Source organism: Macaca nemestrina, chromosome 9 (assembly GCF_043159975.1).
Source record: "Macaca nemestrina isolate mMacNem1 chromosome 9, mMacNem.hap1, whole genome shotgun sequence".
In the NCBI taxonomy this organism is placed as follows: Eukaryota; Metazoa; Chordata; class Mammalia; order Primates; family Cercopithecidae; genus Macaca; species Macaca nemestrina.
Window position 1 is genome coordinate 138,084,056 of NC_092133.1, and position 17,964 is coordinate 138,102,019.

General features: G+C 40.5%; 2 protein-coding genes across 11 annotated transcripts in view; one reads left to right on the forward strand and one right to left on the reverse strand.

Moving 5' to 3' along the window:
• LOC105494372 (GDP dissociation inhibitor 2) overlaps positions 1 to 6,204 on the forward strand; it is a 48,584-nt gene extending 42,380 nt beyond the window's left edge. The window contains exons 8-11 of the mRNA XM_011762732.2: positions 3,056 to 3,227; positions 4,775 to 4,919; positions 5,122 to 5,176; positions 5,265 to 6,204. Coding sequence (XP_011761034.1) covers positions 3,056 to 3,227; positions 4,775 to 4,919; positions 5,122 to 5,176; positions 5,265 to 5,411 — 519 coding nt within the window. The 3' untranslated portion in view covers positions 5,412 to 6,204. The remainder of the gene's footprint in view (positions 1 to 3,055; positions 3,228 to 4,774; positions 4,920 to 5,121; positions 5,177 to 5,264) is intronic.
• A 1,503-nt stretch (positions 6,205 to 7,707) lies between these two features.
• The window catches only part of TASOR2 (transcription activation suppressor family member 2), a 78,555-nt gene continuing 68,298 nt past the window's right edge, over positions 7,708 to 17,964 (reverse strand). For 7 of the 10 annotated variants that reach the window (XM_011762744.3, XM_011762738.3, XM_011762739.3 and 4 more), the window contains 6 exons: positions 14,703 to 14,828; positions 13,754 to 13,907; positions 12,438 to 12,543; positions 10,015 to 10,196; positions 8,791 to 8,905; positions 7,708 to 8,437 (listed from right to left, as the gene is read on the reverse strand). In XM_011762744.3, coding sequence (XP_011761046.2) covers positions 8,434 to 8,437; positions 8,791 to 8,905; positions 10,015 to 10,196; positions 12,438 to 12,543; positions 13,754 to 13,907; positions 14,703 to 14,828 — 687 coding nt within the window. In that variant the 3' untranslated portion in view covers positions 7,708 to 8,433. Of the gene's footprint in view, positions 8,438 to 8,786; positions 8,906 to 10,014; positions 10,197 to 12,437; positions 12,544 to 13,753; positions 13,908 to 14,702; positions 14,829 to 17,964 lie in introns of those variants that run through there. The other 3 variants (XM_071070521.1, XM_024796745.2, XM_011762735.2) reach the window with 1 other exon arrangement.

Here is a 17,964-nt window from a genome sequence, read left to right on the forward strand (position 1 = left end):
ATTTTGGCTAGGCTGGTCTTGAACTCCCGGCCTCAAGTGATTCACCCGCCTCAGCCTCCCAAAGTGTTGGGATTACAGGCATGAGCCACTGTGCCTGGCCTTCTAAACTGTTACTTAATTGGGTCTTTTGAACATATATTTTAGGCAACTTCTTTATAACCCCGTTTCATCTTGACTCTGTCGTAGTGTGATTGGCTTATCTACTTTAAATGAAGTTACAAAGCACAAAAGAAGTCATATTTTGTTTGACATGTTCATTACTAGGTTTTGTTAATGCTAACTTAATTCTCAGGCATATCAGTGCAAATAGCACTGTTTACCACCTGGGTCCAACAAACTTCACCCAGCCACCTTTGTGGGGTTGGGATCATCAGTATCGCTATCTTCCATCTCCACATCATGTTCCACCGGAAGATCTTCATCAGGGACAGTAACACTGCTTGTATTTTCAGCATAATAGCTGTTTAGGAGATAGAGATAAACGGGTTTTTTTTTTTCTTTTTCTTTTTTTTTTTCTTCTCAGTTGCCCAGGCTGGAGTGCAGTGGCACGATCTTGGCTCACTGCAACTTTCGCCTCCTGGGTTCAAGTGATTCTCCTGCTTCAGCCTCCTGAGTAGCTGGGATTACAGGCGCCTGCCACCATGCCTGGCTAATTTTTGTATTTTTGGTAGAGACGGAGTTTTACCATGTTGGCCAGGCTGGTCTCGAACTCCTGACCTCAGGTGATCCACCTGCCTCAACCTTCCAAAATGTTGGGATTACAGGCGTCAGCTACTGTGCCCGGCCAGAATTTACCATCTTAACCATTGTTAAGTGTACAGTTCAGTGGTATTAAATGTATTCACTTCGTTGTACAACCACCATTCATCTCCATAACACTTCCTCTTTTTTTTTTTTTGAGATGGAGTCTTACTCTGTCACCCAAGCTGGAGTGCAGTGGCATGATCTGTGTCACTGCAATCTCTGCCTCCGGTATTCAAGCGAATTCTCCTGCCTCAGCTCCCAAGTAGCTGGGATTATAGATGCGCACCACCACGCCCGGCTAGTTTTTGTATTTTTAGTAGAGACGGGGTTTCCCCGTGTTGGCCAGTCTGGTCCTAACCTCAGATGATCCACCCACCTTGGCCTCCCAAAGTGCTGAGATTTTATAGGTGTGAGCCACTATGCCCGCCGTCACTTTTCCTCTTCTAAAGGAAACTACCAATTGAGTAATAACTCCTCATTCCCTGCTTTTAGCCACTGGCAAGCACCATTCTACTTTCTTTCTCTATGATTTTAACTACTATATTTTATATAAATGGAATAATATAGTATTTTTTTGTGACTTATTTCACTTAGCATGATGCCTCCATGGTTCCATCTGTGTTGTAGCATGTGTCAGAATTTCCTTTTTAAGGCTGAATAATATTCCAGTGTATGGATAGACCATAGTTGGCTTATCCATTCATCCTTTAATGGATACCTGGATTGCTTCCATGTTTTAGTTACTGTGAATAATGCTACTATGAAAATGGATGTACAAATATTTCATCAAGACCATGCATTTAGTTCTTTTGGGTGTGTACCCAGAAGTGGAATTGCTGGAACATTTATGGTAATTCTGTTTTTAATGTTTGAGAAACTGCCATACCATTTTTCATAGTGGCTGGACCATTTTACATTCCCATCAGTCGTGCACAAGAAGTTCCAGTTTCTCCATATCCTTGACGCTTATTTTCTGTTTTGACAGTAGCAGTCTTAATGGTTGTGAGGTAGTATCTCACTGAAATTATGATTAGTGATGTTGAACATCTTTGCATGTGCTTATTGGCCACCTATATATCTTCTTTGGAAAAATGTTATTCAAGTCCTTCGATTTTTTTTTTTTTTTCCTTTTGAGAGGAGTTTTGCTCATTGCCCAGGTTGGAGTGCAATGGCGTGATCTTGGCTACCACAACCTTCATCTCCCAGATTCAAGCAATTCTCCTGCCTCAGCCTCCTGATTAGCTGGGATTACAGGCGTGCGCTACCATGCCCAGCTAGTTTTGTATTTTTAGTAGAGATGGGGTTTTACCATGTTGGTCAGGCTGGTTTCCAACTCCTGACCTCGGGTGATCCGCCCATCTTGGCCTCCCAAAGGGCTGGGATTACAAGTGTGAGCCACTGCGCCCAGCCCTTTGATCATTTTTGGATCAGGGTTTGTTGTTTTTAGGGGTTCTTGATATATTGTGGGTATTAATCCCTTATGAGCTATATAATTTGCAGATATTTTCTCTCATTCTGTGAGTTGCCTAAACTCTTGATTAGTATCTTCTGATGCAAAAAATTTTTTTGTTTTTTTTTTTTTTAAGAGAGACAGTGTCTTGCTCTGTGTTACCCAAGCTGGACTCAAAGTCTTGGGCTCAAGCAATTCTCCTGTCAGCCTCCCAAGTAGCTGGGGTTACAGGCACATGCCACCATGCCTGGCTATGCACAAAATTTTTAAAATTTTCATGAAATCCTATTTTCATGAAGTCTTTTTGTTGTCTATGTCTTTGGTTTTAGATCTAAGGAATTACTGCCAACTCCAACGTCAGGAAGCTTTTCCACTGTTTTCTTCTAAGAGTTTTATAGTTTTAGATACTACATTTAGGTCTTTATTCCATTTTGAGTTAGTTTTTGTGGTGTCAGGTAGGGTCCAACTTCATTCTTTTGCATGTGGATAGTTTTCCCAGGACGATTTGTTGAAATGACTGCTTTTCCCTCATTGAATGGTCTTTGCAACTTTGTCAGAAATCACTGTACTGTGGATGCGAGGGTTTATTTCTGGCTGTCTTTTCTGTTTCATTGGTCCATACGTTTGTCACTATGCCAGTACCACACTGAATTGGTCACTGTAGCTTTTTAGTGAGTCCTCCAGCTTTGCTGTTCTTAAGATTGTTTTGGTTGTTCCAGAATTCAATCCCTTGGGAACCAATATGAACTTTACGATGGTTTTTGATATCTCAACAATACTAAGTCTTCCAAACTATGAACATGGGATGTGTTTCCATATATCTTTGTCAGCTTCAGTGTCTTCTTAAATGCTTTATTATAGATTGCTCGTTGTAAGCAGCTCATCTGTGACCCCAGCTATGTAAAAGATCGGGTAGAAAAAGTGGGCCAGGTGATCAGAGTTATTTGCATCCTCAGCCACCCCATCAAGAACACCAATGATGCCAACTCCTGCCAGATCATTATTCCACAGAACCAAGTCAATCGAAAGTCAGGTGAGGTTTGAAGACCAGCAGATGTCGGTAGAATTTTGTAAGATATACTTTGCTTTGTGTTGTATCCTAGATTCCTAATTTTGTATGCTGTATTAGTGAACAGACATTGGTTTACATATGGGGAAAAAATGTCGTCATTGTACCTCCTCCTGGTCCGGCAGCATTGTGTTGATGTGGACAGGTTCGACTCGGAGCCAGCCTTGGACTTGTGTCCATCTGTAGAATGAACAGACTGGGCTTGGTGAACCCTGGGTCTCCCAGCTCTAACAGTAGGTGCCTGTGGAGGTTTATGCTTAATAGTTAACTGACCCGAGTATATTCTTGAGCTAATGATATAGCTACTTCTGTGTCCTTATTTGTAATCTTAGTACTTACATTTGATTCTAGCAGTGTCTACCTTTCATTTCTGTGATCAGGACATGGCTCTAAAATTGCAAGTCCTAATTTATTTGTCTTAGCCAGTTGTTTGTAACCCTTCGATGTTCCCATTTTCCTTTCAACTAGAAGCCCCAAATCTTTTTATCTAAAATGCAGCTTAAAAAGGGTAATCAGGCTTTATGGGACAGGTAAGAGCTATCTGTATTATGATTTTTCTCCCCCCATATAAGAAATGAAATCATGGGAGGCCAAGGCAGAAGGCTTGCTTGAGGCCAGGGGTTCAAGACCAGCCTGGGTAACATAGTGAGATCTCATCTCTACAAAAAAAAAAAAAAAAAAAAAAAAAAGCTAGGCGTGCATGGTGCACACACCTGTAGTCCTAGCTACGTGGGACAGTACGGTGGGAGAGGATCACTTGAGCTCAGGAGTTTCAGGTTATTGTAAGCTGTCATTGCATCCCTGCCTCCAACCTGGGTGACAGAGCCAGACTGTTTAAACACACAAACCAATCACAAAAGATGATCTGTAGAACAAAGGGACTGGACTTAAATCTTCCGAAAGGTTCCCAAGCCGGTCCTGGGTCCTTGTGAGTATAGAAAGAATAAAGGAGGTCCCATAGTTTTTTGGGGTTTTTTGGCTTGTTTTTTTGCCTTTAAATGCTCTCCTATCCAAATGCTTTTCTATTCTGGAAATTACACAATTAATTGGATGAGTGATAATACAGACCAAGTCTAATTGAGAATTCTATCAAGTTATGCCAACTCAGAAGTGGTTTATGTGGATCCTGCAATTTTACATTACTTTAATAAGTAAATGAGGACATCAGTACTAAGTACATCCTTTCTTAGCCATTCAGAACCTTTCCAAATGCAAGGTCCAGAATGGAAGAATCTCCTAGAACAGTTAATATGGTTTGGTAGCTTTTTTAGTTAGGTATGACAGAGCTGTTAAGAGATCTCATTCCAAAGTTCAGCAGTTTGCTACCACTTAAATTCTTATTCTCTAGTAGGTTAAAAGAAATTCTTGTCAAATATTTGTGTACTTTACATCCAGCTCTGTCACAGTTTAGCACTTAAGTGTAGAAGATCTTGCCTGTTGAGAGTAATTTTAACTTACACCTCATGACATGGACACAGTTGAGGCAGTGAGCTGTTATTATTTGTTTCTAGATATCTATGTCTGCATGATCTCCTTTGCGCACAATGTAGCGGCACAAGGGAAGTACATTGCCATAGTTAGTACAACCGTGGAAACCAAGGAGCCCGAGAAGGAAATCAGACCAGCTTTGGAGCTCTTGGAACCAATTGAACAGAAGTGAGTTGTGTTTTTTTATATCTGCCGAGATGCAAACTGAGGCCTTTTGATTGTGGCTCCACCATGGTGGAACGAATGTGAGGGCAAGGCAGGTAGCCGCTGGCTGCTCTGTGGGAGTCATCTGTACCTCTCAGTTGATCTCAGGCAGAGCTGCGGTCAGGTGTAGGACCAGCTCACCTGACTGAATTCTCTCTCCCTCCAGATTTGTTAGCATCAGTGACCTCCTGGTACCGAAAGACTTGGGAATGGAAAGCCAGGTGAGTATGGAGGTGTAAAAGGATATGGGCAGGTTTCACTGGAAGACATCCCTCCATAGTCTGAAGTCTTTGTAATTTTTGTTTTCAGATCTTTATTTCCCGCACATACGATGCCACCACTCATTTTGAGACAACGTGTGATGACATTAAAAACATCTACAAGAGGATGACAGGATCAGAATTTGACTTTGAGGAAATGAAGCGCAAGAAAAATGACATCTATGGTGAAGACTAACAGCAGTACATGTTATTATCTAATTAGGACACATTTAAAATTTGGCAAATAATGCATATGAAATCAATATTGTAAGGCCTGCTTTTGTAATCAAAATGGAGAGAGTGAAGAGCGCTGTGTGCCAGTAAATACTCCCCTTCATCTTTCTAATATTATGTATTAACTTGTTTTCATGGAGTGGCTATTCAGAATTGGCAGTTACATTCTGTTCAATTTAACCAAACTGGCTTTTTTTTTCCCTAGTGAAGGATCAGTTTTAAACAAACATTGGGATACCAATACAGAAAACTTGAGACAGTATTTGTATCTTTTAATCAGTGTAGCTGTGTGCTTCTGCTTCTCAAGAGCTGGATCCATACAGGTTGTGTGCCATCTACCCTCTTGAGGTTCAGGAGATTCTAAATTGAATAATCCATGGTTTGGGACGGCATCCAGAAGTTTTCCCTATGACTTTATATTTTGTATTATGTCAAATGTTATGGCAGGGCCCAAATAGCATAGCCACAAGTTTGGTTTATGTGGGCATAAAATTCTAACCAAACTGCAGACATAGGGAGTCATTTGGAGAAAGCCTGTATGTGGTGTTTTAACCTAATAAAGTTGATGAGGGAAAAGGGGAGAGGAAGCAAACGTAAAGCGGGTAAAGTGTAGAGCATCTTTTATATCTCAGGCGTGGCTTCTTCAGTGGACCAAGCTGCAATGCAGTATTGACTTGACAGAGCCTCTACTTCTGTCTCAAAATGGCTCCAAATGATTTCTGTACTGCAAAATAAAGCCAAATTGTGGAACCTACTGCCCAGTGTTGGTCTGTGTGTCCTGATTGCAAGGGTCACAGCTGCTGTGCTTCCTTTAGTAGCACTGGAGTCAATGCCAGTCAGGTGCTCAGCAGTGGAAAGCGTGGGTGTCTTCTGATCTGGATGGATCACAGCAGGTCCTGTCATCTGGCTTCCCTGTGAGTAGACCTCATTTTATTCTTGACTCAGCACAATTACTAGACTGATAATCTTTGTGCAGAAAAAATACAGTGTTCAATCATTTTGCTTATAGCAGCAATTGTAAGGGAGTAAGTGAATTGTCAGGTAGAATAGGTGCTCTAATAGTTTTCGTGTAATTGAAATGATGAAGTGTTTACATATAAGGCCTTTTCCCCTGACAGTGATGAGCCTCACTGCAGATGCTGTTGTTTACCACAGATAAAGACTGACTCTTCAGAGTATGAAGGAGACAGACTAAGGCAGATGATGTGTTAAAGGAACTAGGGTGGTGATGTAGATTGTTGTTTAGATTGCCAAAATGGTAGAGCTTCTCGACTTCCCACAGCTGATGTTTTGGGCTGGATCATTCTCTGCTGAAGGGGCCTGCCTTTGCATTGTAGAACTGATTGTAGCAGCATCCCTGGCCTCCACACACTAGATGCCAATAGCACCATCCTGGAATGACAACCGAAAATGTCTCCAGATGTTGTTGAAAACCACTGCTTCACATGTATGATAAAATTATCTAGTTCCAGCAAGACTTTTTCTCTTCCCATGCAAGCAAAGGCCCAAGTTGGGTTAGTAATAAGTGAAAAGGAAAAAACACATCTTCATATTCTTCATTCAGCGTATTTACTGAATACCTTGTGTGCCAGGCCAGTGGAGACAAAGATGGTAATAGTAGTTACTGGGATGACTCAGTTTGGCGAACACATGATATGGTTTGCTTATTAGTAGAGTTGCAGAAAACGTAGCATGGAAACTGAGAAAGATGGCCTCGTGGGTGCTGGGAAGCTTTTCAGCAAGGGGAGGTGAGTGTTACTAGGTCCAACCTGAAAGGTGCATATTTCAGGCAGATAGGTGTTGGGCAGCTTATACCTGCTCACTTTCCTTTTCCTTAGTAATCTGGAAGTAATTCACTGTACTGAATAGTTAATGGTTCCCTTAATAGATTCCTGTCCTTGGAAAAATGAAAGGAAATGATTGCGGTTCTATTAGTAACTGAAAAACTGTCAACAATTAAAACTCTAAAACCTACTCAGGAGAAAATAAAGCTCTTTTGTTTAGGAATAATAAAAACCGACTTAATGACTTCTGAGAGAAGCTTCCCTGTAAAAGCCAGGTGAAACTGCCATTCTTTAACCTGTTACTCAGTGTACTTGACTTTGGGAGGGAAAGAACCCAGAAACAGAACAGGCCAGGCCCAAAGGACAGAAGTGGAGGTTTCCTGTGGAAGCTTACTGTTCTGCTAAGTGGCCTAAAAATTGCTAGAGCACTCCAGATGAGTCAATTTCTGCTATAAAAATCATTGCAGAAAGAGATGATTTTTAGTTCTCTTTATTTAAAAAAAGGAAACAAATTAGTTACAAAAAAGCCTTTGCTCCAAATAGATACCATGTATCTTACAAACGTTTTTTGCGTGGTTTTGAGTTTTTACTGTAGAAATTTTCAATATCATAAATAAATGATTCTTTCTTTCTCAGAAAGCTGATTTTTGTAGTGTAGTATTTACAAATACCATAAGTGAAAAATGATAGTTTATAAATTTGTACCATTTAGGAAAAAATGTTTTAAGTTTATGTAGTGTTGTTTGTATAACAGCAAATAAAACCATTTAAGATTATAGTTTTTACAAGGATGGTAAAACCTTTAAAACAGAGCATAATGTGCATCATGGGCCTTTCTGACATTAGCATGCAAAAACAAAGCTATTTGTTAAAATAGACTTATTTTTGCTCCAACTAAGTAAACATGTTGTAAAATTCTTATTTTTAATATTAAGCTCAATAGCTTAGAAGGCATCTTATTTAAAATGAAAATAATTTAAAACAGTATCTAGCACTGCAACCCAAAGATAACGGACAACTACAATGCCACTGTGACATATTTCAGCAAAATACAGAAAATGAAAACTTTCCAGGTTGTAGAACATTGATTTTTCAAATATAAGACTGTTCACATGTGTATTCACATGTTCACAAGTTTTCCAAAGGGAAAATAATAATTTTTTATTGGCATCATCCATATCCAGGCAGGCTGTAGTTGAGTCACCTGAAGAAACACAAAATTGATAAGAACTTCTTAAAATAATATGAACAAGTATATTTCAAAAGTGAGATGCTCTAATGGGGAAAACTCCTATGCACTCTAAGGTTACATTATGTTCCGTACTGGCAATCCAAGTTAACAGCAAGTGAAAATGCACATCAGATAAAATGGGTAATTTTAGTAGATGGTTTCTTCATTTAGGAATTCCTATTTATGCCAAATAGCAATTCCACCCCTAAACACTTTAAATTTATAGCATGAAATATGTAAACAAGTTTCCCTTAGACACAAATGTCAGTATTTGCCATCAACAGCTCCAACTCACATGGGAAAGTCACATTAAAAAGTGTTCTTACCAATAGCTAGTCCTAAATGGAGCTGCTACTTTTTCTATGTTTTCTATAAAGTTATTTACATCTGTAACAAGGATTCCACTATTTTCAAAGACTTCTCTGGGGATAGTAGGCTTGTCTGTAAAAACAACAACAACAAAACAAAACACAAAACTTTTGGTTAATTAATGCACTTTTACATTGCAGGACCTGGTTTTTTTATTTAAAAAAATCTGTGGAACTTCCTCGTGCAGCAGGTAGGGGGAGAAAAGGTGTTGGGTTCCAAGCTAAGAAAAGATTTGAAGCTTTGGGAATAGATGCCTCCATCAGGGGTGGTGGGGAAAATACTGAAGAAAATCTCTGAAAAATGATAATTATGGTTCTTTACGTAAATTTTTCTGAACACTTTTTTTTTTTTTTTTTTTAAGATAGGGTCTTGTTCTGCCGCCCAGGCTAGAGTGCAGTGGTGTGATGATGGCTCACTGTAGCCTGTAGCCTTGACCTCCCAGGCTCGAGCAATCCTTCTGCCTTAACCCCCTGAGTAGCTGGGGCCATAGGCACACATCACCACACCTCCCAATTTTTGTAGAGATGAGGTCTCGCTAAGTTGCCCAAGCTGGCCTCAAATTCCTGGGCTCAGTGATCCACCTGCCTCAGCCTCCCAAAGTGCTGGCATTACAGGTGTGAGCCATTGTGCCTGGCTGCCCCACAAATTTTTTTAAGAGCAACCTCCACCTCTGGGGTTCAAGCCATTCTCCTGCCTCAGCCTCCCAAGCACCTGGGACTACTGGCATGAACCACCACACCCGGCTAATTTTTATATTTTTAGTAGAGATGGGGTTTCACCATGTTGGCTAGGCTGGTCTCTTACTCCTGACCTCAAGTGATCCACCTGCCTCCCAAAGTGCTGGGATTACAGGTGTGAGCCACTGCGCCCAGCCCCAGTATTTATTTAAAAAATAATACAGGTATAACTATTTACACTGTATTGAGTATTGTAAGTAATCTAGAGCTGATTAACATATATAGGAGGATTGTGGAGTTAACCTGTAAATACTACATTTTATATAAGGGCTTCAGCATCAGCAGATTTGGGTGATTCTGGTATCCATGGGATGCCAAGCCATTTAAATACCTGATACTATTCGTCAGGTATCTAAATGGTCAGGTATCTAAATGGCTCAACTTGGACATTCCTAGAGCTGACCAATTTTGGCATTAACTGAGTAAAATGGGCCTGTGAATTACCTGTTAGGAAGACAGCAAACCTGGCTTCAATATGCTGAATTTGCAGGTTTAGCAAACATTTCAAAATTTCTGCTTTTGTTGATGATCGAGAGTCACACTGGTGATAATGAAGCAATTCAATGATATTTGCACTCTGAAATGACTTCAACATTATGTTCTTTTTATGTGCAGTTGAATCCACTCTGAAAGATACATAGGCATATTAAAATATTCATTTTCAGTTTTATTCTTAGGACTTTTTCTTGCCTTCAGTTTAACCATTCAAACTTATGAGATCCTCTGCCTTTCTTCTTGATGTTCTTTTTCATGACACACTTTGGTTGCCTCAAAACATACAACTGTACCTACTCCTTTTGTAAATGTGGATTTTCAACATAGGCCTCATTCTATGACCAATCAAGCCATGTGGCTTGGCAAGCCTTTCATGAATTTTGAGTGGGCCTTATTGCATTGTATATTTGTAGAGCAATGCACATGTATGCTTCTCATACCTTGCGGGCTAATCACCAACTTCATTAAAATTAGGTAGCAGCCAGAATTTTCTTGGTTTCTTGCCTCCCTGAAAATTCTGTCACTACTAGGAAAATGTGTTAATTCAGTATGTTTAAATTTTTAACATCTCTGTCTCTGCTTTTGACTCCATCTCTCTAGTCTTCATCACTTACGTTCTCAACACTTGTTGAAAACCCAAATCACACCCATTCCCATAACTCTAGTGATAATCATTCTTAACATCATGAACCAATTTCCTTTCACTTTCTCCTGTATACATTTTTTATGACATCATACTGAACATAGTTATATGACACCAACTTTTATGCCATCTTTCTTTCTATGAATAGAAACTTTTTACTTGCTTCTATTGTTTAAGTTTTGGGTGGGCAATATTTTGTATAAAGTTTAAAATATTTAATTGTAGTCTGCATATCTCCCTCCTAGAGATGGAACTGAAGTTGATTTTGCAATAAGAATTTTGGGTAAATTCCACAAAAGGTCAAAGGATATGAAGAGTTTTCTGATGAGTTCTCAATAATACATCATGCCTGTTACATAATGCCAGAGTGGTATAATTTGAAGAGCACACTGCAGTGCCAACAGCAGTGAGTACGCTCACGTACCACAAAATGATGTTTCAGTCAATGACAGACCACATATACAATGGGGGTCCCATAAAATTATAACACTGTAATTTACTGAACCGTTTTTGTGTTTAGACACACAGATACCACCATTGAATTAAATCTGCCTACAGTATTCGGTACAGTCACATGTACAGGTCTGCAGTCTAGGAGTAGGCTCTACCATGTAAGTTTGTGTAGATACACTCTATGTCTGCACATAGACAAAATCGTCTAATGACATTTCTCAGGCTGTATCCCCGTCGTTAAGTGACATGACTCTCTCTACCCAAAGCCCTAGAAGTGCTAGATTAATTTATGCTTATTATTATAGGTGTGCTGTGCTATGTCAGAACCTTAAATGTGATCTACTTACCAAAGTTGACGTTTTTCCCCTAAAGTGCTGGTTACTGAAGTCCACTGTGAACTGGTCATACCCTTGACCTGCTGAAGCCTTTGCACCCTCCTTTCCTGCCAAGGAAACCTGTGCTCCTTCTCTCCTTCGCTAGCTCCACTCCAAGAGAAAAGCTTTCTGAGATTCTGTTCCTTAAAGGTCACATGCAGCTAACAGTCGTTTCATCTTTCTGGGATTGAAACCCAGCTTCAAAACTTAGTACTTGCTTCACCTTGGTCATTTGTGTTATCTACTCTGCTTCAATTCTGCATTATGAAAGCAATGATTTGCTATCTAGCTCCTGGGATGAAGTCTGAATGAGATCATGGATGCACCTAACAGTGCCTGCAATCTTCATTTCGCAAGGACTTGTCAGGTCTGCTTTTCCAATTGGTCCTGCTTGTGAGAATGTGGAGGAATCTCTCAGCCCCAGCTCTCTTCAGCCAAGGATTTTTTCCTTTTACAAATTATAGCTTTAGATTTAGTAAAGTTTGTACATTTATAAGCCTCTTATTTTAGGGTACAATTGAATTAAGGATATATTATGGTCTTAATTTTTCCATTCTCTTTAAAACGGTGGTAACTTGTAAGTATCCAAAAAAGCATTAATGGTATAAGTTCCATATATTTTTTACAGTTTGTAGTAGTAGGGCTTAAATACAATATGGACATTTCATGACTGCTAAGTTTGACTCCCTTACTTCTGTTAGTCTAGATAAATACATGCCTCATACTGTTGGCTACGGTCACAGCACATAGCTTCCTTCATTGAATACAGAGCCAGCAGCCCTCATGCTCTTTATTGATGAAGGCCATTCCACTGCAGCACTACGCTGGAGCCCATGGAACATGAGGTGTTTCTCCCCTTCCCCAGCGGGGCAGGAGGAACCATACACACAGCAAGTCCTTACCTTTCATCTTCTTTTAGCTTTTTATTTTCCCTGTAGTGAAGCAACCACTTCCATTTTCCATTTCCATTTAGTTTTTCCAGGATTTTGATAATTTCCTTCAGTTGAACTACAAAACAGAATAAACTCAGCAAGAGAAGATGACAACTTTAAGGTTACTTTTGGCTCATGCCAAGCCCAGTGATGATTATTTGTAAAATAAGAAAAAGACTAAGACTACACACCATCACTGGCGCTTATGTGGTTGGGCAGCATTCTGCTCTCACAAGCCCCTCAGCCTGGTCCCACCTGCTCACACTATGGTGGGAGGTAACTGTGTAGACAAGAACACAGTGGAGTTGTCACCAGCAACTAGAGTTCTGTGTACAAATTGTGTGACAGAAGAGAAGCAGGAGGCCCAGTTGCAGTAGAGAAATGGGAGGCAAAAGTTTCTAAATACAGAATCTTTTTTTTTTTTTGAGACAGGATTTCAGCTGTCACCCAGGCTGAAGTGTGGTGGCACGATCTCAGCTTACTACAGCCTCAACCTCCTGGGCTCAAGTAATCCTCCATCCTTAGCCTCCTTAGCTGGGACTACAGACACACACCACCACACCACAGCTGGCTAGTATTTTTATTTTTTTGTAGAGATGGGATCTCACTGTGTTGCCCAGGCTGATCTTGAACTCCTGAGCTCAAGGGATACTCCTGCCTCGGCCTCCCAAGGTGTTGGGATTACAGACGTGTGCCTACAAATATTTAAAATCCCAATTTCTGTGTAGAAGTCACGCTGGTTAAGGTACATGCTGCCTTTGATCTAGAAGTGGTATCACTTCCAATGCGATCAGAGTCAAGGCAGGTTCACAGGTTTTAGCATAAAAGTGCCCTGAGAGAAGTAAAGTATGAGTTTTCAAGTAGATGATTAAATAAGCTGACTTAGTAGCCATTTTTTAGATTTTTGTGACATCAAGATGGTAGGGGTGATGACATCAGAAATGGAGAAGGTTGATTTTAAGCAAAAAATTTAATATAGAGTTGCTCTGACTTGGCAAGTGAAGGGACTAAATATAATAAAATCCTGATTTTAGCTGCACTACTGAGAGGGAGGGAACTCAGAAGCAAGTGTAGTGGTAAAAATCAGTTAACAGAGGTTAAAAGCATTGCTATAAGAGAATTACTATATGAAAATAGCACAGCAGACAGCAGAAATTATGCCCTCAGTAGGGGGCAACTGATATTCTTTAGAGCTGATCATTTGTTTTGGATGAAACAGTATTTAGGTCACTGGGTGAGAAGCTGATCTGACTTCAAAGAAACAGGAAAAGAAAACAAAGACCAACCTAATGTTACGGCTTCTAATATCTTGTCATCTGTTATCACAAAGCCTCCTGCACGAAACAGTTCTTGGTAGGTGTGATCAAGAACATCTCCAGGGCTGTCTACTCCAGCAAAGATGACACTGGGGAAATGCTTCAGCTTCAGCAAAGAAGGAATCTGCATGACACGAAAAGGACCCCCGTGAACAGAGGCTCACTGGGCATATTTTCTTAGACACTCCCTTGCTTTTTTATCCAAGAGAGTCAAGGTTCAGGAGCAGCTGAAAATATTTTAACCTGGATTACCGACTGGTCATTCTGCCCTGCATGAGGCATATTAACTGAGCTCATCATCACCAGGGGCTGCAAACTCATCAAAATTAGTTCATTAAAAAAAGGTCTCAAACTACCAAAGGTTGGAAATAATACATCATGAGGGAAGAGAGCACATCTGAGGTTGTAGGCACTGAAAAGGAACCAGTCAGGTCACCTCACTTCACCTCCTTCGTCGCCAGCTCCCCTCGGTGCCAGCACTGATGGCTGCCTGCTGACAACGGCAGGTTGATGCACCCAGCCTTTGTCCACAGTTGGGTCTTCCTGAGACAAGCAATGACTTTGATTCAACTAGCTGGTAAATATAATGGTTCAGAAAATTTCCAAAAGGTCTTTTAAGGCAAGATTTCTTATTGTTAGACATCAAGTGATGCAGATTTATATTTTGGATGAAAAAATGTAGCAATCTCACACCTAAGTCTCCTTTAGTTAATATGTTTTTTTTTTTTAAAACTATCTGCCCTACAAATAACTTGGTAATATTGCAGTATTCTGTGATACACTATCTTCCCACTTAAAGGCCCAAAATGTCTGTTAGCTTCTCTTCTACACAAAAAAAAAGAGTGATGAGTCTGATCATTACAGAACAACTTATGTGCCTGGAATACATTTCTTTGTAAAAAAGGTATTTCCAACCTACCTGATGCAAATGTGATGATATATCTTCATTTCTGATGATGATGATTAGTGTATCATCCTCTCTGTGGAAAGCTTGACAGAAGTGCTGAGGTTCAATTTCTGTATGGCCTCCTTTCCTCAGAAGGTTCTGAAAGATTTACAAATAGCCATTACTAAAAAAAGGATACTTCCACAGAACTACCTGTATCGTTTATTAAAATAATGAAAAGCATTACAGCCTAACAAGGCAACCAGAAATGACATTTGTCTTATTACTAAATAAGCACCTTTTATATATAAAATAAATGACTCAGGTTTTGTTAACAACTGGATTTAGAAGTTGATTTCAAAGGTAAAGTATCAAAGGCTGATTTTATTTTAGAACATCAGAATAATCTACATAAATGAGTTTAATCTTCAAGGTATCAGCTACCTTGAGAATACCAGATATATACTTTAAAAATGCTACCTCTAGTTAGAACATTTCTAGAGTTTAAAAAACAATACCCATAATACCCATGTATTTCTTCACCATTAATGGGGACTGATTTTGGAGTCAACAGTCCCTTGGATCTACGTCTTAGTATAAGATAGGTGATGCTGTTTAAACAGCATGCAACTGTACGGTGCCACTGCAGTGCAGTCCAGTACAATAAACACACAGAATGGCTCCCTAATAATCCTGGCTGGGAGGGTAAGTTTGTGTTAATGGAGTAAATTCTGTAACCCTACCCTCCCTTTGACTATTTTTTTTTTTTTTTCTTTTTGAGACATAGTCTCACTCTGTCACCCAGGCTGCAGTAAAGTGAAACAAACATAGCTCATTGCAGCTTTGACCTCCTGGGCTCAAGCAATCCACCTACCTCAGCCTCCCCGGTAGCTAGGGCTACAGGTGCACACCACTGGGCCTGGCCTTTTTTTTTTTTTTTGCTAGAAATGGAGGTCTATGTTGCTCAGGCTGGCCTCAAGCGGTGTTGCCCAAAGCTGGCCTCAAGCAGTCCTCTTACCTCAGTCTCCCATAGTGCTAGGATTCCAGGCATGAACTGCTGCACCTGGCCTTGACATTGACTACCTGGCTGAAGGATTCTGGGTTTCTGTTATTCCTAGAAGACTGTCTGACCATCATTTATTTCCTTCATAAAAGTGAAGTGTTACTTTGATCTGTTTCCCTTGGATCTTTTTTTTTTTTGAGATGTTGTCTCACTCTGTCACCCAGGCTGGAGTGCAGTGGTGAGATCTCGGCTCACTGCAACCTCCGCCTCCTGGGTTCAAGTGATTCACCTCCCTAAGCCTCCCAAGTAGCTGGGATTACAGGTGCCCACCACCATGCCTGGCTTATTTTTGTCATTTTTAGTAGAGAAGGGGTTTCACCATGTTGGCCAGGCTGGTCTCGAACTCCTGACTTCAAGTGCCTTGGCCTCCCAAAGTGCTGGGATTACAAGTGTGAGCCACTGTGCAGCTCCCTTGGATCTTTAAACAACTCAAATTTTGGCTTTTTCAATTCATTCAAAATATATGGTATGACTTTCAAAAAAATTATGAGATTTAACGAAGAGCTTACTAAAATAAGCATAAATCTCTTCATTTATTTGACTAACAAATTATGTGAATGAATACATTTTCATCAAATCCTGTGGTGGTCTGAGTTATTCTGTCACACCCTCAGATTTCAACAGTAAGGAAGGGTCTTTCAGACATGCTCTAGTGGGCCTAACATCCCATTACTAATTAATGCTTCAAGATTCTCCAGGACAAAAGGATTATCCAAGATACGTTTCTGAGCTTTTAAAAACATTTTGGGCCAGGCCTGGTGGCTCATGCCTGCAATCCCTGCACTTTGGGATGCCAAGGTGGGAGGACTGCTTGAGGCCAGGAGTTCAAGACCAGGCTGGGCAACATAATAGTGACACTCCACCTCTATTAAATTAAAAAAATTTACATATAAAATAACATTTTGCTCTTTATAGTACATTACTCTCAAGTTTATTTTGGAATGTGTCCACTTTCTCAGTTGACAAGTAGTTTTACCTTTGCACATTTATTTTCTGTTGTAAACAGTGATACCACGTGATAAAATATTATGAATCTAGAAGTACTCCTGCTATGGAGTTTGAGACCAGCCTGGCCAACATGGTGAAACCCCATCTCTTCTAAAAATACAAAAATTAGCCGGGCGTGGTGGCATGCGCCTGCAATCCCAGCTATTTGGGAGGCTGAGGCAGGAGAATCGCTTGAAACCAGAAGGCAGAGGCTGCAGTGAGCCGAGATCACACCACTGTACTCCAGCCTGGTCAACAAGAGCAAAACTTCGTCTCAGAAAAAAACAAACAAACAAAAAAACTCCTGCTATGAATAAAACTTTAGCATTGCTATATTCTCTTCTTCATGAAAATTGTATCACTTCATCTGGAAAGGAAGTGAGAACTAAGATTACTGCTCTGTTGTGGAGTCTCGCTCTGTCGGGCAGGCTGGAGCACAGTGGCTTACTACAACCTCTACATCCTGGGTTCAAGTGATTCTCCTGCCTTAGCCTCCTGAGTACCACAAGCACACACTGCCACACCTGGCTAATTTTTGTATTTTTAGTAGAGACAGGGTTTCACTATGTTGGCCAGGCTGGTCTCCAACTCCTGACCTCAGGTGATCCACCTGCCTCAGCTTCCCAAAGTGCTGGGATTACAGGCGTGAGTCACTGCACCCTCTGTTGCTTTTTGAGAAGATGGAAGCTAAAAGAAACCAAGTATTTTGCTCACTGTGCCAAAACATGTACGTGACCATGATGCTAACTTGGTTGATTCTAGAGTCACTCTAGCTCATGTCAGGGTATAGGATGTATAATTAATCAAATAAAATTAACCTTAATTCAAGGTAAAATAAAAAAACTAAACTGATTTCCAGATTGCTTTTGGAGGCTGAGGGCCTACAGAAAGACTGAGAGTGAAGACCATTCAGTATCTTTTCAACTACAGTGCTGCTTACCGAAATGGGAAGGAACTTGGAGCAAAGACAACAGAGGGAATATAAGCAACCATTCATTAAGAACCTTGGCAAACAGGCCAGGTTTGGTGGCTCACGCCTGTAATCCCAGCACTCTGGGAGGCCGAGGTAGGCAGATCACGAGGTCAGGAGATAGAGACCACGGTGAAACCCCGTCTCTACTAAAAAATACAAAAAATTAGCTGGGCATGGTGGCGGGTGCCTGTAGTCCCAGCTGCTCAGGAGGCTGAGGCAGGAGAATGGTGTGAACGTGGGAGGTGGAGCTTGCAGTGAGCTGAGATCGCGCC